Source organism: Petromyzon marinus, unplaced genomic scaffold (assembly GCF_048934315.1).
Source record: "Petromyzon marinus isolate PM22_M1 ecotype Great Lakes invasive population unplaced genomic scaffold, UKy_Petmar_22M1.pri1.0 PM_Scaffold_102, whole genome shotgun sequence".
NCBI classification, from domain to species: domain Eukaryota; kingdom Metazoa; phylum Chordata; class Hyperoartia; order Petromyzontiformes; family Petromyzontidae; genus Petromyzon; species Petromyzon marinus.
The window spans coordinates 3,940-28,660 of NW_027423061.1; the positions used below are offsets into that span (position 1 = coordinate 3,940).

Consider the following 24,721-nt stretch of genomic DNA (forward strand, 5'->3'; position numbering starts at 1 on the left):
CTCTCTCTCTCTCCCTCCCCGTGTCTCTCTCCCCAGGACGTGGTTCTCTCCGCCTCCCCCGACTCCACCATCCGTGTATGGGCCGTCTCAGCGTCCACCTCCTCCACCTCCTCCACCTCCTCCACCTCGTCCTGCTCACAGCTGATCCGTGCTCATGACGGAGCCGTCACCGGACTGAGCTTGCACGCCACGGGCGACTACGTGCTGTCCTCCAGTGACGACCAGGTGGCCTAGTCACCCGCATAGTCACCCACTTAGTCACCCACCTAGTCACCCACCTAGTCACCCGTTTAGTTACCCGCCTAGTCACCCACTTAGTCACCCAACCAGTCACCAACATAGTCACACGCCTAGTCACCCGTTTAGTCACCCGCCTAGTCACCCAACCAGTCACCCAACCAGTCACCTGCCTAGTCACCCGTTTAGTCACCCACTTAGTCACCCAACCAGTCACCCAACCAGTCACCCGCCTAGTCACCCGTTTAGTCACCCGTTTAGTCACCCAACCAGTCACCCGCCTAGTTACCCACCTAGTCACCCGCCTAGTCACCCACCTAGTCACCCACCTAGTCACCCGTTTAGTCACCCGCCTAGTCACCCGTTTAGTCACCCACCTAGTCACCCGTTTAGTCACCCAACCAGTCACCCGCCTAGTCACCCGCCTAGTCACCCGCTTAGTCACCCGCCCAGTCACCCGTCTAGTCACCCGTTTAGTCACCCATCTAGTCACCCGCTTAGTCACCCGCCTAGTCACCCGTTTAGTCACCCGCTTAGTCACCCAACCAGTCACCCACCTAGTCACCCGCCTAGTCACCCGTTTAGTCACCCGCTTAGTCACCCGCCTAGTCACCCACCTAGTCACCCACCTAGTCACCCGCCTAGTCACCCGTTTAGTCACCCGCTTAGTCACCCAACCAGTCACCCGTTTAGTCACCCAACCAGTCACCCGCTTAGTCACCCAACCAGTCACCCGCCTAGTTACCCACCTAGTCACCCACCTAGTCACCCGCCTAGTTACCCACCTAGTCACCCGTTTAGTCACCCACCTAGTCACCCACCTAATCACCCACCTAGTCACCCGCTTAGTCACCCGCCTAGTCACCCACCTAGTCACCCGTTTAGTCACCCAACCAGTCACCCGCTTAGTTACCCACCTAGTCACCCACCTAGTCACCCAACCAGTCACCCGCTTAGTTACCCGTTTAGTTACCCACCTAGTCACCCACCTAGTCACCCGTTTAGTTACCCGCTTAGTCACCCACCTAGTCACCCAACCAGTCACCCGCTTAGTCACCCACCTAATCACCCACCTAGTCACCCACTTAGTCACCCACCTAGTCACCAACATAGTCACCTGCTTAGTCACCCAACCAGTCACCCGCTTAGTTACCCACCTAGTCACCCACCTAATCACCCGCTTAGTCACCCACCTAGTCACCCGTTTAGTTACCCACCTAGTCACCAACATAGTCACCTGCCTAGTCACCCGTTTAGTTACCCACCTAGTCACCCACCTAGTCACCCAACCAGGCACCCGCCTAGTCACCCGCCTAGTCGCCCGCCTAGTCACCCACTTAGTCACCCACCTAGTCGCCCGCCTAGTCACCCGCTTAGTCACCCGTTTAGTTACCTGCCTAGTCACCCGCTTAGTCACCCACTTAGTTACCCACCTAGTCACCCAACCAGTCACCCGCTTAGTTACCCACCTAGTCACCCACCTAGTCACCCAACCAGTCACCCACTTAGTCACCCGCCTAGTCGCCCACCTAGTCACCCGCTTAGTCACCCGTTTAGTTACCCGCCTAGTCACCCGCTTAGTCACCCGTTTAGTCACCCGTTTAGTCACCCGTTTAGTCACCCACCTAGTTACCCGCCTAGTCACCCGTTTAGTTACACGCCTAGTCACCCACCTAGTCAGTGAGTGAGTGAGTGTGTGAGAGTGAGTGAGTGTGAGAGTGAGTGAGTGTGTGAGTGAGTGAGTGTGTGTGAGAGTGAGTGTGCGAGTGAGTGTGTGTGTGCGAGTGAGTGTGAGAGTGTATGAGTGAGTGTGTGAGTGAGTGTGTGTGTGTGTGTGAGTGAGTGTGTGAGTGAGTGTGAGTGTGTGTGTGCGAGTGAGTGTGTGAGTGAGTGTGTGAGTGTGTGAGTGTGCGAGTGAGTGAGCGAGTGTGCGTGTGAGTGAGAGCGTGTGAGTGAGTGTATGAGTGAGTGTGTGAGTGTGTGAGTGAGTGCGAGTGAGTGTGCGAGTGAGTTCGTGAGTGTGTAAGTAAGTGAGTGAGTGAATGAGTGAGTGTGTGAGTGAGTGTGTGTGCGAGTGAGTGAATGTGTGAGTGTGAGTGTGTGCGACTGAGTGTGTGTGAGAGTGAGTGTGTGTGAGTTAGTGTGAGAGTGTGAGAGTGAGTTTGAGAGTGAGTGAGTGAGTAGGGGCTACTAGCTAGCAGCACTTGCCCCGACAGTGTGTTGAGGCTACACGGGGGACCTTTGCCTTTCCAGCACTGGGCCTTCTCGGACATCCACACGGGCCAAGTGCTCACCAAGGTCATCGACGAGAACATGCCTAGTGGTGAGTCCACACACGGCTACTACACGCGTGTCACTGTGTGTGTACACTGTGTGTGTGTACACTGTGTGTGTGTGTGTACACTGTGTGTGTCACTGTGTGTGTGTACACGTGTGTCACTGTGTGTGTACACTGTGTGTGTACTGTGTGTGTGTGTGTACACTGTGTGTGTGTACTGTGTGTGTACTGTGTGTGTACACTGTGTGTGTGTGTACACTGTGTGTGTGTCACTGTGTGTGTGTCACTGTGTGTGTGTACACTGTGTGTGTGTACACGCCTGTCACTGTGTGTGTACACGTGTGTGTGTGTACTGTGTGTGTGTACACTGTGTGTGTACTGTGTGTGTGTACACGTGTGTGTGTACTGTGTGTGTACACTGTGTGTGTACACGTGTGTGTGTACACGTGTGTGTGTGTACACTGTGTGTGTGTACTGTGTGTGTGTGTACACTGTGTGTGTTTGTGTGTACACTGTGTGTGTACTGTGTGTGTACTGTGTGTGTGTGTACACTGTGTGTGTGTACTGTGTGTGTACACGTGTGTGTGTGTACTGTGTGTGTACTGTGTGTGTACACGTGTGTGTGTGTGCACGTGTGTGTGTACTGTGTGTGTACACTGTGTGTACTGTGTGTGTGTACACTGTGTGTACTGTGTGTGTGTACACTGTGTGTGTACTGTGTGTGTGTACACTGTGTGTGTGTGTGTGTACACTGTGTGTGTGTGTGTACACAGTGTGTGTGTATACTGTGTGTGTGTGTACTGTGTGTGTACACTGTGTGTGTGTACACTGTGTGTGTGTGCTGTGTGTGTGTACACTGTGTGTGTACTGTGTGTGTACACGTGTGTGTGTGTGTACACTGTGTGTGTGTACTGTGTGTGTACACGTGTGTGTGTGTGTACTGTGTGTGTACTGTGTGTGTACACGTGTGTGTGTGTGCACGTGTGTGTGTGTACTGTGTGTACACTGTGTGTGTACTGTGTGTGTGTACACTGTGTGTGTGTGTGTGTGTACACTGTGTGTGTGTGTGTGTACACTGTGTGTGTGTACACTGTGTGTGTGTGTACTGTGTGTGTACACTGTGTGTGTGTACACTGTGTGTGTGTACACTGTGTGTGTACTGTGTGTGTACACGTGTGTGTGTGTGTACACTGTGTGTGTGTACACTGTGTGTGTGTACTGTGTGTGTGTACACTGTGTGTGTACTGTGTGTGTACTGTGTGTGTGTACACTGTGTGTGTGTGTCACTGTGTGTGTGTACACTGTGTGTGTGTACACTGTGTGTACACGTGTGTGTGTGTACACTGTGTGTGTGTACACTGTGTGTGTGTACTGTGTGTGTGTGTGCACGTGTGTGTTTGTGTGTACACTGTGTGTGTGTACACTGTGTGTGTGTGTGTACACTGTGTGTGTGTGTGTGTACACTGTGTGTGTGTCTGTGTGTGTACACTGTGTGTACACTGTGTGTGTGTACACTGTGTGTGTGTACACTGTGTGTACACTGTGTGTGTGTGTACACTGTGTGTGTGTGTACACTGTGTGTCACTGTGTGTGTACACGTGTGTGTGTGTGTCACTGTGTGTGTGTGTACTGTGTGTGTGTGTGTACACTGTGTGTGTACACTGTGTGTGTTTGTGTGTACACTGTGTGTGTGTACACTGTGTGTGTACACTTGTGTGTGTGTGTGTACACTGTGTGTGTGTGTGTGTGTACTGTGTGTGTGTACACTGTGTATGGGTGTGTGTACACTGTGTGTACTGTGTGTGTTTGTGTGTGTACTGTGTGTGTGTGTACACTGTGTGTGTTTGTGTGTACACTGTGTGTGTGTACTGTGTGTGTGTACACTGTGTGTGTGTGTGTACACGTGTGTGTGTGTATGTGTGTGTACTGTGTGTGTGTGTACACTGTGTGTGTGTGTGTGTACACTGTGTGTGTACTGTGTGTGTACACGTGTGTGTGTGTACACTGTGTGTTTGTGTGTACACTGTGTGTGTGTACACTGTGTGTTTGTGTGTACACTGTGTGTGTGTACACTGTGTGTGTACACGTGTGTGTGTGTACACTGTGTGTGTTTGTATGTACACTGTGTGTGTTTGTGTGTACACTGTGTGTGTCTGTGTGTACACTGTGTGTGTATACGTGTGTGTGTGTACACTGTGTGTGTATACGTGTGTGTGTGTACACTGTGTGTGTACACTGTGTGTGTGTACACTGTGTGTGTCACTGTGTGCGTGTACACTGTGTGTGTGTGTGTACTGTGTGTGTGTACTGTGTGTGTGTAAACTGTGTGTGTGTGTACACTGTGTGTGTGTGTGTACACTGTGTGTGTGTGTGTGTACACTGTGTACAGGTGTGTGTACACTGTGTACAGGTGTGTGTGTAACACTGTGTGTGTACACTGTGTACAGGTGTGTGTGTAACACTGTGTGTGTGTACACTGTGTGTGTGTAAACTGTGTGTGTGTGTGTACACTGTGTGTACACTGTGTGTGTGTGTACACTGTGTGTGTGTGTGTGTACACTGTGTGTGTGTGTGTACACTGTGTGTGTGTGTGTACACTGTGTGTGTGTCTGTGTGTGTACACTGTGTGTGTGTGTACACTGTGTGTGTACACTGTGTGTGTGTGTGTACACTGTGTGTGTGTGTGTGTACACTGTGTGTGTGTCTGTGTGTGTACACTGTGTGTACACTGTGTGTGTGTACACTGTGTGTGTGTACACTGTGTGTACACTGTGTGTGTGTGTACACTGTGTGTGTGTGTGTACACTGTGTGTGTGTACACTGTGTGTTTACACTGTGTGTGTACACTGTGTATGTGTACACTGTGTGTGTACACTGTGTGTGTACACTGTGTGTGTACACTGTGTGTGTGTGTACACTGTGTGTGTTTACACTGTGTACACTGTGTGTGTTTACACTGTGTGTGTACACTGTGTGTGTACACTGTGTGTGTGTACACTGTGTGTGTACACTGTGTGTGTGTGTGTGTATGTACACTGTGTGTGTACTGTGTGTACACTGTGTGTGTACACTGTGTGTGTGTGTACACTGTGTGTGTGTGTACACTGTGTGTGTGTGTACACTCTGTGTGTGTACACTGTGTGTGCACACTGTGTGTGTGTGTACACTGTGTGTGTACACTGTGTGTGTGTATGTACAGTGTGTGTGTGTGTACACTGTGTGTGTGTACACTGCGTGTGTACTCTGTGTGTGTGTACACTGTGTGTGTGTACACTGTGTGTGTGTACACTGTGTGTGTGTACACTGTGTGTGTGTGTGTACACTGTGTGTGTGTACACTGTGTGTGTTTACACTGTGTGTGTGTACACTGTGTACACTGTGTGTGTGTGTGTACACTGTGTGTGTACACTGTGTGTGTACACTGTGTGTGTACACTGTGTGTGTGTGTACTGTGTGTGTGTGTACACTGTGTGTGTGTACACTGTGTGTGTACACTGTGTGTGTGTACACTGTGTGTGTACACTGTGTGTGTGTACACTGTGTGTGTGTGTACACTGTGTGTGTACACTGTGTGTGTTTACACTGTGTGTGTACACTGTGTGTGTGTGTGTACACTGTGTGTGTGTGTACACTGTGTGTGTTTACACTGTGTGTGTGTGTACACTGTGTGTGTACACTGTGTGTGTGTACACTGTGTGTGTGTACACTGTGTGTGTGTGTACACTGTGTGTGTGTGTACACTGTGTGTGTGTGTACACTGTGTGTGTACACTGTGTGTGTACACTGTGTGTGTGTGTCTGTTTGTGTGCAGCTTTGACCTGCGCGCAGTTCCACCCGGACGGGTTGATCTTCGGGACGGGTACCGTGGATTCCCAGATCAAGATCTGGGATCTCAAGGCAATCGACTCACCACTCACTCACTCACTCACCCGTTTACTCACTCACCCACTCACTCACCCACTCACTCACCCACTCACTCACTCACCCACTCACTCACCCACTCACTCACTCACCCACTCATTCACCCACTCACTCACTCACTCACCCACTCACTCACTCACCCGTTTACTCACTCACTCACCCACTCATTCACCCACTCATTCACCCACTCACTCACTCACTCACCCACTCACTCACCCACTCACCCGTTTACTCACTCACTCACCCACTCACCCGTTTACTCACTCACCCACTCACTCACCCATTCACTCATTCACCCACCCACTCACTCACTCACTCTCCCACCCACCCACTCACTCACTCACTCACCCACTCACCCACCCACCCACTCACTCACCCACCCACCCACTCACTCACCCACCCACTCACTCACTCACCCACCCACCCACTCACTCACTCACCCACCCACCCACCCACTCACCCACCCACTCACTCTCCCCCCCCCACTCCCCCCCCACTCTCCCCCCCACCACCCCGCCCACCAGGAGCGCACCAACGTGGCTAACTTCCCGGGCCACTCTGGCGCCGTGTCGGCCATCTCGTTCTCCGAGAACGGCTACTACCTGGCCACGGCGGCCGACGACTCCCAGGTCAAGCTCTGGGACCTGCGCAAGCTGAAGAACTTCAAGACCATCAGCCTGGAGGACTCTTATCAGGTGAGGCGGCACCACCGCCACAACCACCACCACCTCCACCACCACCGCCACAACCACCGCCGACGTCACCAGCGGCACCACCACCGCCACCACTACCACCACTACCACCACTACCACCACCTCTTCCACCTCCACCACCACTACCACCACTACCTCCACCACTACCACCACTACCACTACTACCACCACTACCACCACTACCACCACCACTACCACCACTACCACCACTACCACCACCACTACCACCACTACCACCACTACCACCACCTCTTCCACCTCTACTACCACTACCACCACCTCTTCCACCGCCACAACCACCACCACCTCCACCACCTCCGCCACAACCACCGCCGCCGCCACTACCAGCGGCACCACCATCGGCACCAGCGGCACCACCACCACCGGCACTACCACCACCACCTCCACCACTACCACCACTACCACCACCACCGGCACAACCGCCACCGCCACCACCGGCACTACCACCACCACCTCCACTACTACCACCACTACCACCACCACGGGCACAGCCACCACCACCACCACAACCACCGCCACAATCACCACCGCCACCACCGCCACCAGCGGCACCACTATCGGCACCAGCGGCACCACCGACGCCACCTCCACCACCTCCACTACCACCACCACCAGCGGCACCACTACCACCACCACCTCTACTACCACCTCCACCACCTCCACCACCACCGGCTCCACCACCACCTCCACCACCTCCACTACCACCACCACCTCCACCACTACGACCACACTGCATGGTTCGGTGTTAACAGGAGTGGCTGAGTGTTAACGGGAGTGGCTGAGTGTTAACGGGAGTGGCTGAGTGTTAACGGGAGTGGCTGAGTGTTAACAGGAGTGGCTGAGTGTTAACGGGAGTGGCTGAGTGTTAACGGGAGTGGCTGAGTGTTAACGGGAGTGGCTGAGTGTTAACAGGAGAGTGGCTGAGTGTTAACAGGAGTGGCTGAGTGTTAACAGGAGTGGCTGAGTGTTAACGGGAGTGGCTGAGTGTTAACGGGAGTGGCTGAGTGTTAAAGGCAGTCGCTGTGTTAACAGGAGTGGCTGAGTGTTAACAGGAGTGGCTGAGTGTTAACGGGAGTGGCTGAGTGTTAACGGGAGAGTGGCTGAATATTAACAGGAGTGGCTGAGTGTTAACAGGAGTGGCTGAGTGTTAACAGGAGTGGCTGAGTGTTAACGGGAGTGGCTGAGTGTTAACAGGAGAGTGGCTGAGTGTTAACGGGAGTGGCTGAGTTAACGGGAGTGGCTGAGTGTTAACAGGAGTGGCTGAGTGTTAACAGGAGGTGCTGAGTGTTAACAGGAGTGGCTGAGTGTTAACAGGAGTGGCTGAGTGTTAACGGGAGTGGCTGAGTGTTAACGGGAGTGGCTGAGCGTTAACAGGAGAGTGGCTGAGTGTTAACAGGAGTGGCTGAGCGTTAACAGGAGTGGCTGAGTGTTAACAGGAGTGGCTGAGTGTTAACGGGAGTGACTGTTAACGGGAGTGGCTGAGTGTTAACGGGAGTGGCTGAGTGTTAACGGGAGTGGCTGAGTGTTAACGGGAGTGGCTGAGTGTTAACAGGAGGGGCTGAGTGTTAACAGGAGAGTGGCTGAGTGTTAACGGGAGTGGCTGAGTGTTAACGGGAGTGGCTGAGTGTTAACAGGAGTTGCTGAGTGTTAACGGGAGTGGCTGAGTGTTAACGGGAGTGGCTGAGTGTTCACAGGAGTGGCTGAGTGTTAACAGGAGGGGCTGTGTTAACAGGAGTGGCTAAGTGTTAACAGGAGAGTGGCTGAGTGTTAACAGGAGTGGCTGAGTGTTAACAGGAGTGGCTGAGTGTTAACGGGAGGGTGCTGAGTGTTAACAGGAGTGGCTGAGTGTTAACAGGAGTGGCTGAGTGTTAACGGGAGTGGCTGAGTGTTAACGGGAGTGGCTGTGTGTTAACGGGAGTGGCTGAGTGTTAACGGGAGTGGCTGAGTGTTAACTGAAGTGGCTGAGTGTTAACGGGAGTGGCTGAGTGTTCACAGGAGTGGCTGAGTGTTAACGGGAGTGGCTGAGTGTTAACGGGAGTGGCTGAGTGTTAAAGGGAGGGTGCTGAGTGTTAACAGGAGTGGCTGAGTGTTAACGGGAGTGGCTGAGTGTTAACGGGAGTGACTGAGTGTTAACGGGAGTGGCTGAGTGTTAACGGGAGTGGCTGAGTGTTAACAGGAGTGACTGAGTGTTAACAGGAGAATGGCTGAGTGTTAACGGGAGTGGCTGAGTGTTAACAGGAGTGGCTGAGTGTTAACGGGAGTGGCTGAGTGTTAACTGAAGTGGCTGAGTGTTAACGGGAGTGGCTGAGTGTTCACAGGAGTGGCTGAGTGTTAACGGGAGTGGCTGAGTGTTAACGGGAGTGGCTGAGTGTTAAAGGGAGGGTGCTGAGTGTTAACAGGAGTGGCTGAGTGTTAACGGGAGTGGCTGAGTGTTAACGGGAGTGACTGAGTGTTAACGGGAGTGGCTGAGTGTTAACGGGAGTGGCTGAGTGTTAACGGGAGTGGCTGAGTGTTAACAGGAGAGTGGCTGAGTGTTAACGGGAGTGGCTGAGTGTTAACGGGAGTGGCTGAGTGTTAACGGGAGTGGCTGAGTGTTAACAGGAGAGTGGCTGAGTGTTAACAGGAGTGGCTGAGTGTTAACGGGAGTGGCTGAGTGTTAACGGGAGTGGCTGAGTGTTAACGGGAGTGGCTGAGTGTTAACGGGAGTGGCTGAGTGTTAACGGGAGGGTGCTGAGTGTTAACAGGAGTGGCTGAGTGTTAACAGGAGTGGCTGAGTGTTAACGGGAGTGGCTGAGTGTTAACAGGAGTGGCTGAGTGTTAACAGGAGAGTGGCTGAGTGTTAACGGGAGTGGCTGAGTGTTAACAGGAGAGTGGCTGAGTGTTAACAGGAGTGGCTGAGTGTTAACAGGAGAGTGGCTGAGTGTTAACGGGAGTGGCTGAGTGTTCACGGGAGTGGCTGAGTGTTAACAGGAGTGACTGAGTGTTAACAGGAGAATGGCTGAGTGTTAACGGGAGTGGCTGAGTGTTAACAGGAGTGGCTGAGTGTTAACAGGAGAGTGGCTGAGTGTTAACAGGAGAGTGGCTGAGTGTTAACGGGAGTGGCTGAGTGTTAACTGGAGTGGCTGAGTGTTAACCGGAGTGGCTGAGTGTTAACCGGAGTGGCTGAGTGTTAACTGGAGTGGCTGAGTGTTAACAGGAGTGGCTGTGTGTTAACGGGAGGGTGCTGAGTGTTAACGGGAGGGTGCTGAGTGTTAACAGGAGAGTGGCTGAGTGTTAACGGGAGTGGCTGAGTGTTAACCGGGGGTTGAGTGTTAACCGGAGTGGCTGAGTGTTAACAGGAGAGTGGCTGAGTGTTAACGGGAGTGGCTGAGTGTTAACAGGAGAGTGGCTGAGTGTTAACGGGAGTGGCTGTGTGTTTACGGGAGGGTGCTGAGTGTTAACCGGGGGTTGAGTGTTAACCGGGGCTGCCCGGTGGATCTGAACCGTGTTGCAGGTGAGATCCCTCACCTTTGACCAGAGCGGCCTCTACCTAGCCGTGGGGGGCACGGACATCCGCGTCTATCTGTGCAAGCAGTGGCAGGAGCTGCTACACTTCACCGGTGAGTGGAGGCACACTATACACACACACACCTCTATACACACCTGTACACACACACACACTCTCCTCTACACACACACACACCTGTACACACACACACACACACACCTCTATACACACCTGTACACACACACACACTCTCCTCTATACACACACACACTCACCTGTACTCACACACACACCTGTACACACACACACACACACTCACCTCTATACACACACTCACACTCACTTCTACATACACACACACCTGTACACACACACACACACTCACCTCTATACACACACACACACTCACCTCTATACACACACTCACACTCACTTCTACATACACACACCTGTACACACACACACACACACTCACCTCTATACACACACACACCTGTACACACACACACTCACCTCTATACATACACACACACTCACCTCTATACACACACTCACACTCACTTCTACATACACACACACCTGTACACACACACACACACTCACCTCTATACACACACACACACTCACCTCTATACACACACACCTCTATACACACACACACACTCACCTCTATACACACACTCACACTCACCTCTATACACACACTCACACTCACTTCTACATACACACACACCTGTACACACACACACACACTCACCTCTATACACACACACACTCACCTCTACACACACACACCTCTATACACACACACACACTCACCTCTATACACACACACACACACACTCACTTCTACATACACACACACCTGTACACACACACACACACACTCACCTCTATACACACACTCACACTCACTTCTACATACACACACACCTGTACACACACACACACACTCACCTCTATACACACACACACACTCACCTCTATACACACACTCACACTCACTTCTACATACACACACCTGTACACACACACACACACACTCACCTCTATACACACACACACCTGTACACACACACACTCACCTCTATACATACACACACACTCACCTCTATACACACACTCACACTCACTTCTACATACACACACACCTGTACACACACACACACACTCACCTCTATACACACACACACACTCACCTCTATACACACACACACACTCACTTCTACATACACACACACCTGTACACACACACACACACTCACCTCTATACACACACACACACTCACCTCTATACACACACACACACTCACTTCTACATACACACACACCTGTACACACACACACACACTCACCTCTATACACACACACACACTCACCTCTATACACACACACACACTCACTTCTACATACACACACACCTGTACACACACACACACACTCACCTCTATACACACACACACTCACTTCTACATACACACACACCTGTACACACACACACACACTCACCTCTACACACACACTCACACTCACTTCTACATACACACACACCTCTACACACACCTGTACACACACACCTCTACACACACACTCACCTCTATACACACACTCACACTCACTTCTACATACACACACACCTCTACACACACACACACACTCACCTCTACACACACACACTCACCTCTATACACACACTCACACTCACTTCTACATACACACACACCTGTACACACACACACACACTCACCTCTATACACACACACACACTCACCTCTATACACACACTCACACTCACTTCTACATACACACACACCTGTACACACACACACACACTCACCTCTATACACACACACACACACACTCACCTGTACACACACACCTGTACACACACACACACACTCACCTCTATACACACACACACACACACTCACTTCTACATACACACACACCTGTACACACACACACACACTCACCTCTATACACACACACACACACTCACCTCTATACACACACACACCTCTATACACACACCTGTACACACACATACCTGTACACACACACACAAAAAAACAAAGACAAAGATCCCCCGTATAGCCTTAACAGACTGTAGGGGCAAGTGCTGTTAGCGAGCACCTATGAAGGCCGGATCGGTACACGAGGGGGTGGGTGGCCAGCACCACGCCCGACCGCCTTTGTCTCCCCAGTGGCAATGTTTACACACCGCACCAGGTACTCATTTGAGGCTGAGTCGACCTAGGGGAGGCCCGGGACCGGTTCAGATAATCGTCACTGGTGTTGGCCGTGAGCGGGAATCGAACCCGGGTCGCCAAGTTCATAGCGCAGCGTAGCGCTAACCACACCAGTACACACACACACACACCTCTACACACACACACCTGTACGCACACACACACACCTGTACGCACACACACACACCTGTACACACACACCTGTACACACACACGTACACACACCAGTACACACACACACTCACCTCTACACACACCCACACTCACCTCTACACACACACACACCTGTACACACACCTGTACACACACACCTGTACACACACACACACTCACCTCTACACACACACACACACCTGTACACACACACACTCACCTCTACACACACACACCTGTACACACACACACACTCACCTGTCCACACACACACACTCATCTCTACACACACACACCTGTACACACACACCTCTACACACACCCACACACCTGTACACACACTCACCTGTATACACACACCTGTACACACACTCACCTCTACACACACACCTGTACACACACTCACCTCTACACACACACACACCTACACACACACACACACACACCTGTACACACACCTGTACACACACTCACCTGTACACACACCTGTACACACACACAGACTCACCTGTACACACACCTGTACACACACACTCATGTACACACACACTCACCTGTACACACACACTCATGTACACACACACTCACCTGTACACACACACACCTGTACACACACACCTCTACACACACATACCTGTACGTACACACACACACCTCTACACACACACACCTGTACGCACACACACACACCTGTACGCACACACACACACACACACCTGTACACACACACACACGTACACACACACCAGTACACACACACACTCACCTCTACACACACTCACCTCTACACACACACACACCTGTACACACACCTGTACACACACACACCTGTACGTACACACACACACACCTCTACACACACACACCTGTACGCACACACACACACCTGTACGCACACACACACACACACACACCTGTACACACACACACACTCACCTGTCCACACACACACACTCATCTCTACACACACACACCTGTACACACACACCTCTACACACACCCACACACCTGTACACACACTCACCTGTATACACACACCTGTACACACACTCACCTCTACACACACACCTGTACGCACACTCACCTCTACACACACACACACCTACACACACACACACACACCTGTACACACACCTGTACACACACTCACCTGTACACACACCTGTACACACACACAGACTCACCTGTACACACACCTGTACACACACACTCATGTACACACACACTCACCTGTACACACACACTCATGTACACACACACTCACCTGTACACACACACACCTGTACACACACACCTCTACACACACATACCTGTACGTACACACACACACACCTGTACACACACACACATGTACACACACACTCACCTGTACACACACACTCACCTGTACACACACACACCTGTACACACACACACATACCTGTACACACACACAAAGACAAAGATCCCCCGTATAGCCTTAACAGACTGTAGGGGCAAGTGCTGTTAGCGAGCACCTATGAAGGCCGGAACGGTACACGAGGGGGTGGGTGGCCAGCACCACGCCCGACCGCCTTTGTCTCCCTAGTGACGATGTTTACACACCGCACCAGGTACTCATTTGAGGCTGAGTCGACCTAGGGGAGGCCCGGGACCGGTTCAGATAATCGTCACTGGTGTTGGCCGTGAGCGGGAATCGAACCCCGGGTCGCCAGGTTCATAGCGCAGCGTAGCGCTAACCGCTACACTATCACTCCCCACCTGTATGCACACACCTGTACACACACACACCTGTACACACACACACACACCAGTACACACACACTTGTACACACTCACCTGTACACACACACACACACACCTGTACACACACAGACTCAGCTGTACACACACACTAACCTGTACACACACACTCACCTGTACACACACACTCACCTGTACACACACACTCACCTGTACACTCACACCTGTACACACACACACTCACCTGTACACAGACACACCTGTACACACACTCACCTGTACACAGACACACCTGTACACACACACACACCTGTACACACACCTGTACACACACACCTGTACACACACACACCTGTACACACACACCTGTACACACACACCTATACACACACCTGTACACACACACCTGTACACACACACCTGTACACACACACTCACCTATACACACACACACACCTGTACAACAACAACAACAACAACCGCCATTCGCCACTAAGTGGCGGTGACGTCACCACGACGCTTGTGCCAGGCTATGTGCACCCTGAGGCCACGTGAAGTGTCGAACGCCCGCTGGCAGGTGGTCACGGGGCAGACCCAGGTTGCCACGGGTCGACTGACTGAGATGACTGGCTGATGCACCACCTGTGCCCCCTACTGTGCCAACCTGCTGTGCTTAGCCACCCGGCGCTCCGCTCGCTGTTGTGAGCGTCGCTCCTCCGCCCTCCGTTGTTGTTGGAGGGCGACTGCCTCCAACTGCCCAGTAGCATCCTTCACGAGCCTCCTCCACAGAGGCCGATTCTTGACACCGCTGGTACCAGTCATCGGCAAGTCCACTCAGCTCCACGTCCTCCTGTACCACATCACTCCATCTCTTCTCTAGCCCGTGCCGCGCCCGCTTAGCCCCCTCAATCCGGCCAAACAAAAGCTGTTTCGGCATGCGGTGGCTGGGCATGCGGGCTACATGACCCAGCCATCGCAGCCTTGCCTGCCGGAGGAGCTCACCGATGGGACCCTGCCCAGATCTTTCAAGGATTTGTGAGCTCCTCACACAATCCAGTCTGGTTAAACCCAGGATGGATCGTAGGCAGGCCAGCCTAAATGTTTCTAACCGGCGAAGATGTTCCATTAGGGGGGTCCACGTTTCGCAAGCGTAGAGAAGGGAGGGAATGACCGTGGCCGAGAAGACCTGAAGCTTAGTGCGGAGCGACAGACCAGGTAGCTTCCACACAGCGTTACGCAACCGATGAAAAGATATTGCCGCTCGACTGATTCGGAGTGAGACCTCTGCTGTTAAACTGGAGCCAGTCATAAGCACACTGCCCAGGTATGGGAAACTCTCCACTCTCTCCACAACTGCCCCTGTACACATACTCACCTGTACACACACACACCTGTACACACACACCTGTACACACTCACACCTGTACACACACACACACACCTGTACACACACACCTGTACACACACACACACACCTGTACACACACAACTGTACACACACACACACACCTGTACACACACACACCTGTACACACACACACCTGTACACAGACACACCTGTACACACACACCTGTACACACACACTCACCTGTACACACAGACACACCTGTACACAGACACCTGTACACACACACACTCACCTGTACATACACACCTGTAGAGCACACTCACCTGGTCACAGACACACCTGTACACACACACACCTGTACACACACACCTGTACACACACCTGTACACACACACTCACCTGTACACACACACCTGTACACACACACCTGTACACACACACACCTGTACACACACACTCACCTGTACACACATACACCTGTACACACACTCACCTGTATACACTCACCTGTACACAGACACACCTGTACACACACACACCTGTACACACACACCTGTACACACACCTGTACACACACACTCACCTGTACACACACACACCTGTACACACACACCTGTACACACACACCTGTACACACACACACCTGTACACACACTCGCCTGTACACACATACACCTGTACACACACTCACCTGTATACACTCACCTGTACACAGACACACCTGTACACACACACTCACCTGTACACACACACCTGTAGAGCACACATGGTGACGGGGTGACGTTTGGTGGTTGTTGATGGTTGTGGTGGTTGTTGATGGTTGTGGTGGTTGTTGATGGTTGTGGTGGTTGTTGATGGTTGTTGATGATTGTGGTGGTTGTTGATGGTTGTTGATGATTGTGGTGGTTGTTGATGGTGGTTGTGGTGGTTGTGGTGGTTGTTGATGGTTGTGGTGGTTGTTGATGGTTGTGGTGATGATTGTTGATGGTTGTTGATGGTTGTGGTGGTTGTTGATGGTTGTGGTGGTTGTTGATGGTTGTGGTGGTTGTTGATGGTAGTGCTGGTGATGGTTGTTGTGGTGGTGGTTGTTGATGGTAGTGGTGGTTGTTGATGGTTGTTGATGGTTGTGGTGGTTGTTGATGGTTGTTGTGGTTGTTGGTGGTTGTTGATGGTTGTTGTGGTTGTTAATGGTGATTGTTGATGGTTGTTGATGGTTGTGGTGGTTGTTGATGGTGGTTGTGGTGGTTGTTGATGGTTGTGGTGGTTGTTGATGGTAGTGCTGGTGACGGTTGTTGTGGTGGTTGTTGATGGTTGTGGTGGTTGTTGATGGTAGTTGTGGTGGTTGTTGATGGTTGTTGTGGTTGTTGTGGTTGTTGATGGTTGTGGTGGTTGTTGATGGTTGTGGTGGTGTTGATGGTTGTGGTGGTTGTTGATGGTTGTGGTGGTGGTTGATGGTTGTTGATGGTTGTGGTGGTTGTTGATGGTTGTGGTGGTGGTTGATGGTTGTTGATGGTTGTGGTGGTTGTTGATGGTTGTGGTGGTTGTTGATGGTTGTGGTGGTTGTTGATGGTTGTTGATGGTGGTTGTGGTGGTTGTTGATGGTGGTTGTGGTGGTTGTTGATGGTTGTTGATGGTGGTTGTGGTGGTTGGTGATGGTGGTTGTGGTGGTTGTTGATGGTTGTGGTGGTTGTTGATGGTAGTGGTGGTGATGGTTGTTGTGGTGGTGGTGGTTGTTGATGGTTGTGGTGGTTGTTGATGGTTGTGGTGGTTGTTGATGGTGGTTGTGGTGGTTGTGGTGGTTGTTGATGGTTGTGGTGGTTGTGGTGGTTGTTGATGGTTGTTGATGGTTGTGGTGGTTGTGGTGAGGTTGTTGATGGTTGTTGTGGTGGTTGTGGTGATGGTTGTTGATGGTGGTTGTTGTGGTTGTTGATGGTTGTGGTGGTTGTTGATGGTTGTTGGTGGTTGTTGTGGTTGTTGATGGTAGTGGTGGTGATGGTTGTTGATGGTTGTGGTGGTGGTGATGGTTGTGGTGGTTGTTGATGGTGGTTGTGGTGGTTGTTGTGGTTGTTGTGGTTGTGATGGTGGTTGTGGTGGTTGTTGATGGTGGTTGTGGTGGTTGTTGATGGTTGTGGTGGTTGTTGATGGTAGTGGTGGTGATGGTTGTTGTGGTGGTTGTTGATGGTTGTGGTGGTGGTGATGGTTGTTGATGGTTGTGGTGGTTGTTGATGGTTGTGGTGGTTGTTGATGGTTGTTGATGGTGGTTGTGGTGGTTGTTGATGGTGGTTGTGGTGGTTGTTGATGGTTGTGGTGGTTGTTGATGGTAGTGGTGGTGATGGTTGTTGTGGTGGTTGTTCATGGTTGTGGTGGTTGTTGATGGTTGTTGATGGTTGTGGTGGTGTTAATGGTTGTGGTGGTTGTTGATGGTTGTTGTTGTTGTGGTGGTGTTGATGGTTGTGGTGGTTGTTGATGGTAGTGATGGTTGTTGTGGTGGTTGTTGATGGTAGTGGTGGTTGTTGATGTTGTTGTTGTTGTGGTGTGATGGTGGTGTGGGTTGTGGTGGTGTTGATGGTGTGGTGGTTGTTGATGGTTGTTGTGGTGGTGTGGTGGTTGTTGATGGTGTGGTGGTGTGTGGTGGTGTGAGGTTGGTTGTGGTGGTTGTTGATGTGTGTGGTGGTTGTTGATGGTTGTTGATGGGTTGGTGGTGGTGTTGATGGTTGTGGTGGTTGTTGATGGTTGTGGTGGTGTTGATGGTTGTGGTGGTTGTTGATGGTTGTTGTTGTTGTGGTGGTGTTGATGGTTGTGGTGGTTGTTGATGGTAGTGGTGGTGATGGTTGTTGTGGTGGTTGTTGATGGTAGTGGTGGTTGTTGATGGTTGTTGTTGTTGTGGTGGTGTTGATGGTTGTGGTGGTTGTTGATGGTAGTGGTGGTGATGGTTGTTGTGGTGGTTGTTGATGGTAATGGTGGTTGTTGATGGTTGTTGTTGTGTGGTGGTGTTGATGGTTGTGGTGGTTGTTGATGGTTGTTGATGGTTGTGGTGGTGTTGATGGTTGTGGTGGTTGTTGATGGTTGTTGATGGTTGTTGATGGTTGTGGTGGTTGTGGTGGTTGTTCATGGTTGTTGATGGTTGTTGATGGTTGTGGTGGTTGTGGTGGTTGTTGATGGTTGTGGTGGTTGTGGTGGTTGTTGATGGTTGTTGTGGTTGTGGTGGTTGTTGATGGTTGTTGATGGTTGTTGATGGTTGATGGTTGTGGTGGTTGTTGATGGTTGTTGATTGGTTGTTGATGGTTGTGGTGGTTGTGGTGGTTGTTGATGGTTGTTGATGGTTGTTGATGGTTGTGGTGGTTGTGGTGGTTGTTGATGGTTGTGGTGGTTGTTGATGGTTGTGGTGGTTGTGGTGGTTGTGTAGAGCACACAGGTCTGGTGACGGGAGTCAGGTTTGGTGGATGTTGATGGTTGTTGTTGTTGTTGTGGTTGTTGTGGTTGTTGATGGTTGCTGATGGTTGTTGTGGTTGTTGTGGTTGTTGATGGTTGTGGTTGTTGTGGTTGTTGTGGTTGTTGATGGTTGTGGTGGTTGTTGATGGTTGTTGATGGTTGTGGTGGTTGTTGATGGTAGTGCTGGTGATGGTTGTTGTGGTGGTGGTTGTTGATGGTTGTGGTGGTTATTGATGGTAGTGGTGGTTGTTGATGGTTGTGTTGGTGTTGATGGTTGTGGTGGTTGTTGATGGTTGTGGTGGTGGTTGATGGTTGTTGATGGTTGTGGTGGTTGTTGATGGTAGTGGTGGTGATGGTTGTTGTGGTGGTGGTGGTTGTTGATGGTTGTGGTGGTTGTTGATGGTTGTGGTGGTGTTGATGGTTGTGGTGGTGTTGATGGTTGTGGTTGGTGTTGATGGTTGTTGATGGTTGTGGTGGTGTTGATGGTAGTGGTGGTTGTTGATGGTTGTTGATGGTTGTGGTGGTGTTGATGGTTGTGGTGGTTGTTGATGGTTGTTGATGGTTGTGGTGGTGTTGATGGTTGTGGTGGTTGTGGTGGTGTTGATGGTTGTGGTGGTGTTGATGGTTGTTGATGGTTGTAGTGGTGTTGATGCTTGTGGTGGGTGTTGATGGTTGTGGTGGTTGTTGATGGTTGTGGTGGTGTTGATGGTTGTGGTGGTTGTTGATGGTTGTGGTGGTTGTTGATGGTTGTTGATGGTAGTGCTGGTGATGGTTGTTGTGGTGGTGGTTGTTGATGGTTGTGGTGGTTGTTGATGGTAGTGGTGGTTGTTGATGGTTGTTGATGGTTGTGTTGGTGTTGATGGTTGTGGTGGTTGTTGATGGTTGTGGTGGTGGTTGATGGTTGTTGATGGTTGTGGTGGTTGTTGATGGTAGTGGTGGTGATGGTTGTTGTGGTGGTGGTTGTTGATGGTTGTGGTGGTTGTTGATGGTTGTGGTGGTGTTGATGGTTGTGGTGGTGTTGATGGTTGTGGTGGTTGTTGATGGTTGTTGATGGTTGTGGTGGTGTTGATGGTAGTGGTGGTTGTTGATGGTTGTTGATGGTTGTGGTGGTGTTGATGGTTGTGGTGGTTGTTGATGGTTGTGGTGGTGTTGATGGTTGTGGTGGTTGTGGTGGTGTTGATGGTTGTGGTGGTGTTGATGGTTGTTGATGGTTGTGGTGGTGTTGATGGTTGTGGTGGTTGTTGATGGTTGTGGTGGTGTTGATGGTTGTGGTGGTGTTGATGGTTGTGGTGGTTGTTGATGGTTGTGGTGGTGTTGATAGTTGTGGTGGTTGGTGATGGTTGTTGATGGTTGTGGTGGTTGTTGATGGTTGTGGTGGTTGTTGATGGTTGTGGTGGTTGTTGATGGTTGTGGTGGTGTTGATGGTTGTTGATGGTTGTTGTGGTGGTTGTTGATGGTTGTGGTGGTTGTTGATGGTTGTGGTGGTGTTGATGGTTGTTGATGGTTGTGGTGGTGTTGATGGTTGTGGTGGTTGTTGATGGTTGTGGTGGTGTTGATGGTTGTGGTGGTGTTGATGGTTGTGGTGGTTGTTGATGGTTGTGGTGGTGTTGATGGTTGTGGTGGTTGTTGATGGTTGTGGTGGTTGTTGATGGTTGTGGTGGTTGTTGATGGTTGTGGTGGTTGTTGATGGTTGTGGTGGTGTTGATGGTTGTGATGGTTGTTGTGGTGGTTGTTGATGGTTGTGGTGGTTGTTGATGGTTGTGGTGGTGTTGATGGTTGTTGATGGTTGTTGTGGTGGTTGTTGATGGTTGTGGTGGTTGTTGATGGTTGTGGTGGTTGTTGATGTTGTGGTGGTTGTTGATGGTTGTGGTGGTGTTGATGGTTGTTGATGGTTGTTGTGGTGGTTGTTGATGGTTGTGGTGGTTGTTGATGGTTGTGGTGGTTGTTGATGGTTGTGGTGGTTGTTGATGGTTGTGGTGGTTGTTGATGGTTGTGGTGGTGTTGATGGTTGTGGTGGTGTTGATGGTTGTGGTGGTGTTGATGGTTGTGGTGGTGTTGATGGTTGTGGTGGTTGTTGATGGTTGTTGATGGTTGTGGTGGTGTTGATGGTTGTTGATGGTTGTGGTGGTGTTGATGGTTGTTGATGGTTGTGGTGGTGTTGATGGTTGTGGTGGTTGTGGTGATGTTGATGGTTGTTGATGGTTGTGGTGGTGTTGATGGTTGTGGTGGTTGTTGATGGTTGTGGTGGTTGTTGATGGTAGTGCTGGTGATGGTTGTTGTGGTGGTTGTTGATGGTTGTGGTGGTTGTTGATGGTTGTTGATGGTTGTTGTGGTGGTTGTGGTGGTTGTGGTGATTGTTGATGGTTATTGTGGTTGTTGGTGGTTGTTGTGGTTGTTGGTGGTTGTTGATGGTTGTTGTGGTTGTTGTGTAGAGCACACAGGTCTGGTGACGGAAGTCAGGTTTGATGGTTGCTGATGGTTGTTGTTGTGGTTGTTGTTGTGGTGGTTGCTGATGGTTGTTGTTGTGGTTGTTGATGGTTGTTGATGTTTGTTGTGGTTGTTGATGGTGGTTGTTGATGGTGGTGGTGGTTGTTGTTGATGGTTGTGGTGGTTGTTGTTGATGGTTGTTGATGGTGGTGGTGGTTGTTGGTGGTTGTTGATGGTTGTTGATGGTGGTGGTTGTTGTGGTTGTTGATGGTTGTTGTTGTTGTGGTTGTTGTTGTGGTTGTTGTTGTTGTTGTGGTTGTTGATGGTTGTTGTTGTGGTTGTTGTTGTTGTTGATGGTTGTTGTTGTTGTTGTTGTGTAGAGCACACAGGTCTGGTGACAGGGGGTGAGGTTTGGTGGTTGTTGATGGTTGTTGATGGTTGTTGATGGTTGTGGTGGTTGTGGTTGTTGATGGTTGTGGTGGTGGTTGATGGTTGTTGATGGTTGTGGTTGTGGTGGTTGTTGATGGTTGTTGTTGTGGTTGTTGTTGATGGTTGTGGTTGTTGTGGTTGTTGATGGTTGTTGTTGTTGTGGTTGTTGATGGTTGTTGTTGTTGTTGTGGTTGTTGTGTAGAGCACACAGGTCTGGTGATGGGGGTGAGGTTTGGTGGTTGTTGATGGTTGTTGTTGTGGTTGTTGATGGTTGTGGTGGTTGTTGATGGTTGTGGTGGTGGTTGATGGTGGTTGTTGATGGTGGTTGTTGATGGTTGTTGTGGTTGTTGATGGTTGTGGTGGTTGTTGATGGTTGTTGATGGTTGTTGTTGTTGATGGTTGTTGTTGTGGTTGTTGTGGTTGTTGATGGTTGTTGTTGTTGATGGTTGTTGTTGTGGTTGTTGTGTAGAGCACACAGGTCTGGTGACAGGGGTGAGGTTTGGTGGTTGTTGATGGTTGTGGTTGTTGTTGTTGTTGATGGTTGTGGTTGTTGTTGTTGTGGTTGTTGTTGTGGTTGTTGTTGTTGATGGTTGTTGATGGTTGTTGTGGTTGTTGTGTAGTGCACACAGGTCTGGTGACAGGGGTGAGGTTTGGTGGTTGTTGATGGTTGTGGTGGTTGTTGTTGTGGTTGTTGTTGTTGTGGTTGTTGATGGTTGTTGATGGTTGTTGTTGTGTAGAGCACACAGGTCTGGTGACGGGGGTGAGGTTTGGTTGTTGTTTGATGGTTGTGGTTGTTGTTGATGGTTGTTGTTGATGGTTGTTGATGGTTGTTGTTGATGGTTGTTGTTGTTGTGTAGAGCACACAGGTCTGGTGACAGGGGTGAGGTTTGGTTGTTGTTGATGGTTGTTGTTGATGGTTGTTGTTGATGGTTGTTGATGGTTGTTGTTGATGGTTGTGGTTGTTGTTGTTGATGGTTGTTGTTGATGGTTGTTGATGGTTGTGGTTGTTGTTGTTGATGGTTGTTGTTGATGGTTGTTGTTGATGGTTGTGGTTGTTGTTGATGGTTGTTGTTGATGGTTGTTGATGGTTGTGGTTGTTGATGGTTGTTGTTGATGGTTGTTGTTGATGGTTGTGGTGGTTGTTGTTGTTGTGGTTGTTGGTGGTTGTTGATGGTTGTTGTGGTTGTTGTGTAGAGCACACAGGTCTGGTGACAGGGGTGAGGTTTGGTCTCCACGCCAACTTCCTCGCGTCGGTGGGGATGGACCGCAGCCTCCGAGTCTACGGCCCCTGAACAACCACAACAACAACAACAACCACAACAACAACAACCACAACAACAATCACAACAACAACAAGAACCACAACAACAATAACAACAACAATCACAACAACAAGAACCACAACAACAACCACAACAACAACCACTACAACAACCACAACAACAACCACTACAACAACCACAACAACAACCACAACAACAACAACCACAACAACAACCACTACAACAACCACAACAACAACAAGAACCACAACAACAACAACCACAACAACAAGAACCACAACAACAATAACAACAACAATCACAACAACAAGAACCACAACAACAACAAGAACCACAACAACAACCACTACAACAACAACAACAAGAACCACAACAACAACCACAACAACAACAAGAACCACAACAACAACAACAAGAACCACAACAACAACAACCACAACAACAACCACAACAATAATAACAACAATCACAACAAGAACCACAACAACAACAAGAACCACAACAACAACCACTACAACAACCACAACAACAACAACCACAACAACAACAAGAACCACAACAACAACCACTACAACAACCACAACAACAACAAGAACCACAACAACAACAACCACAACAACAACCACAACAACAACAACAAGAACCGCAACAACAACCACAACAACAACAACAACAACAACAATCACAACCACAACAACCACAACAACAACCACAACAACCACAACAACAACCACAACAACCACCACAACCACAACAACAACCACAACAAAAACAACTACAACAACAAGAACCACAACAACAATAACAACCACAACAACAACCACAACAACAACCCTAACAACCATTATAACCACCACTACAACAACTGCAACAGCCACGACAACAACAACCACCACTACAACAACAATTACTACCACCCACCCACTCACCAACCCACCCACTAACCCACACACACACACTAGCCCCTCCCCCTCCACCCCTTCTCCCCCCCCCCACTCTCCCCACACTCCCCCCCCACCT

At 50.3% G+C, this 24,721-nt stretch overlaps 2 protein-coding genes across 2 annotated transcripts; both read left to right on the forward strand.

Annotated features, from left to right (window-relative positions):
- On the forward strand, positions 1 to 24,267 carry LOC142922563 (pre-mRNA-processing factor 19-like). Its single transcript, XM_076063349.1, has 7 exons — positions 1 to 225; positions 2,491 to 2,560; positions 6,327 to 6,412; positions 6,961 to 7,131; positions 10,664 to 10,769; positions 23,156 to 23,183; positions 23,641 to 24,267. The coding sequence occupies exons 2-7, from the start codon at positions 2,551 to 2,553 to the stop codon at positions 23,708 to 23,710; spliced, it is 471 nt and encodes a 156-aa protein (XP_075919464.1). The 5' UTR covers positions 1 to 225; positions 2,491 to 2,550; the 3' UTR covers positions 23,711 to 24,267.
- Positions 233 to 2,482, forward strand: LOC142922564 (uncharacterized; the record flags this gene model as incomplete). The annotated part of the gene is made up of 1 exon (XM_076063350.1): positions 233 to 2,482. A coding segment is annotated over one exon (1,689 nt), but the record flags the coding sequence as incomplete, so codon positions are not given.
- Positions 24,268 to 24,721: the final 454 nt, after the last annotated feature.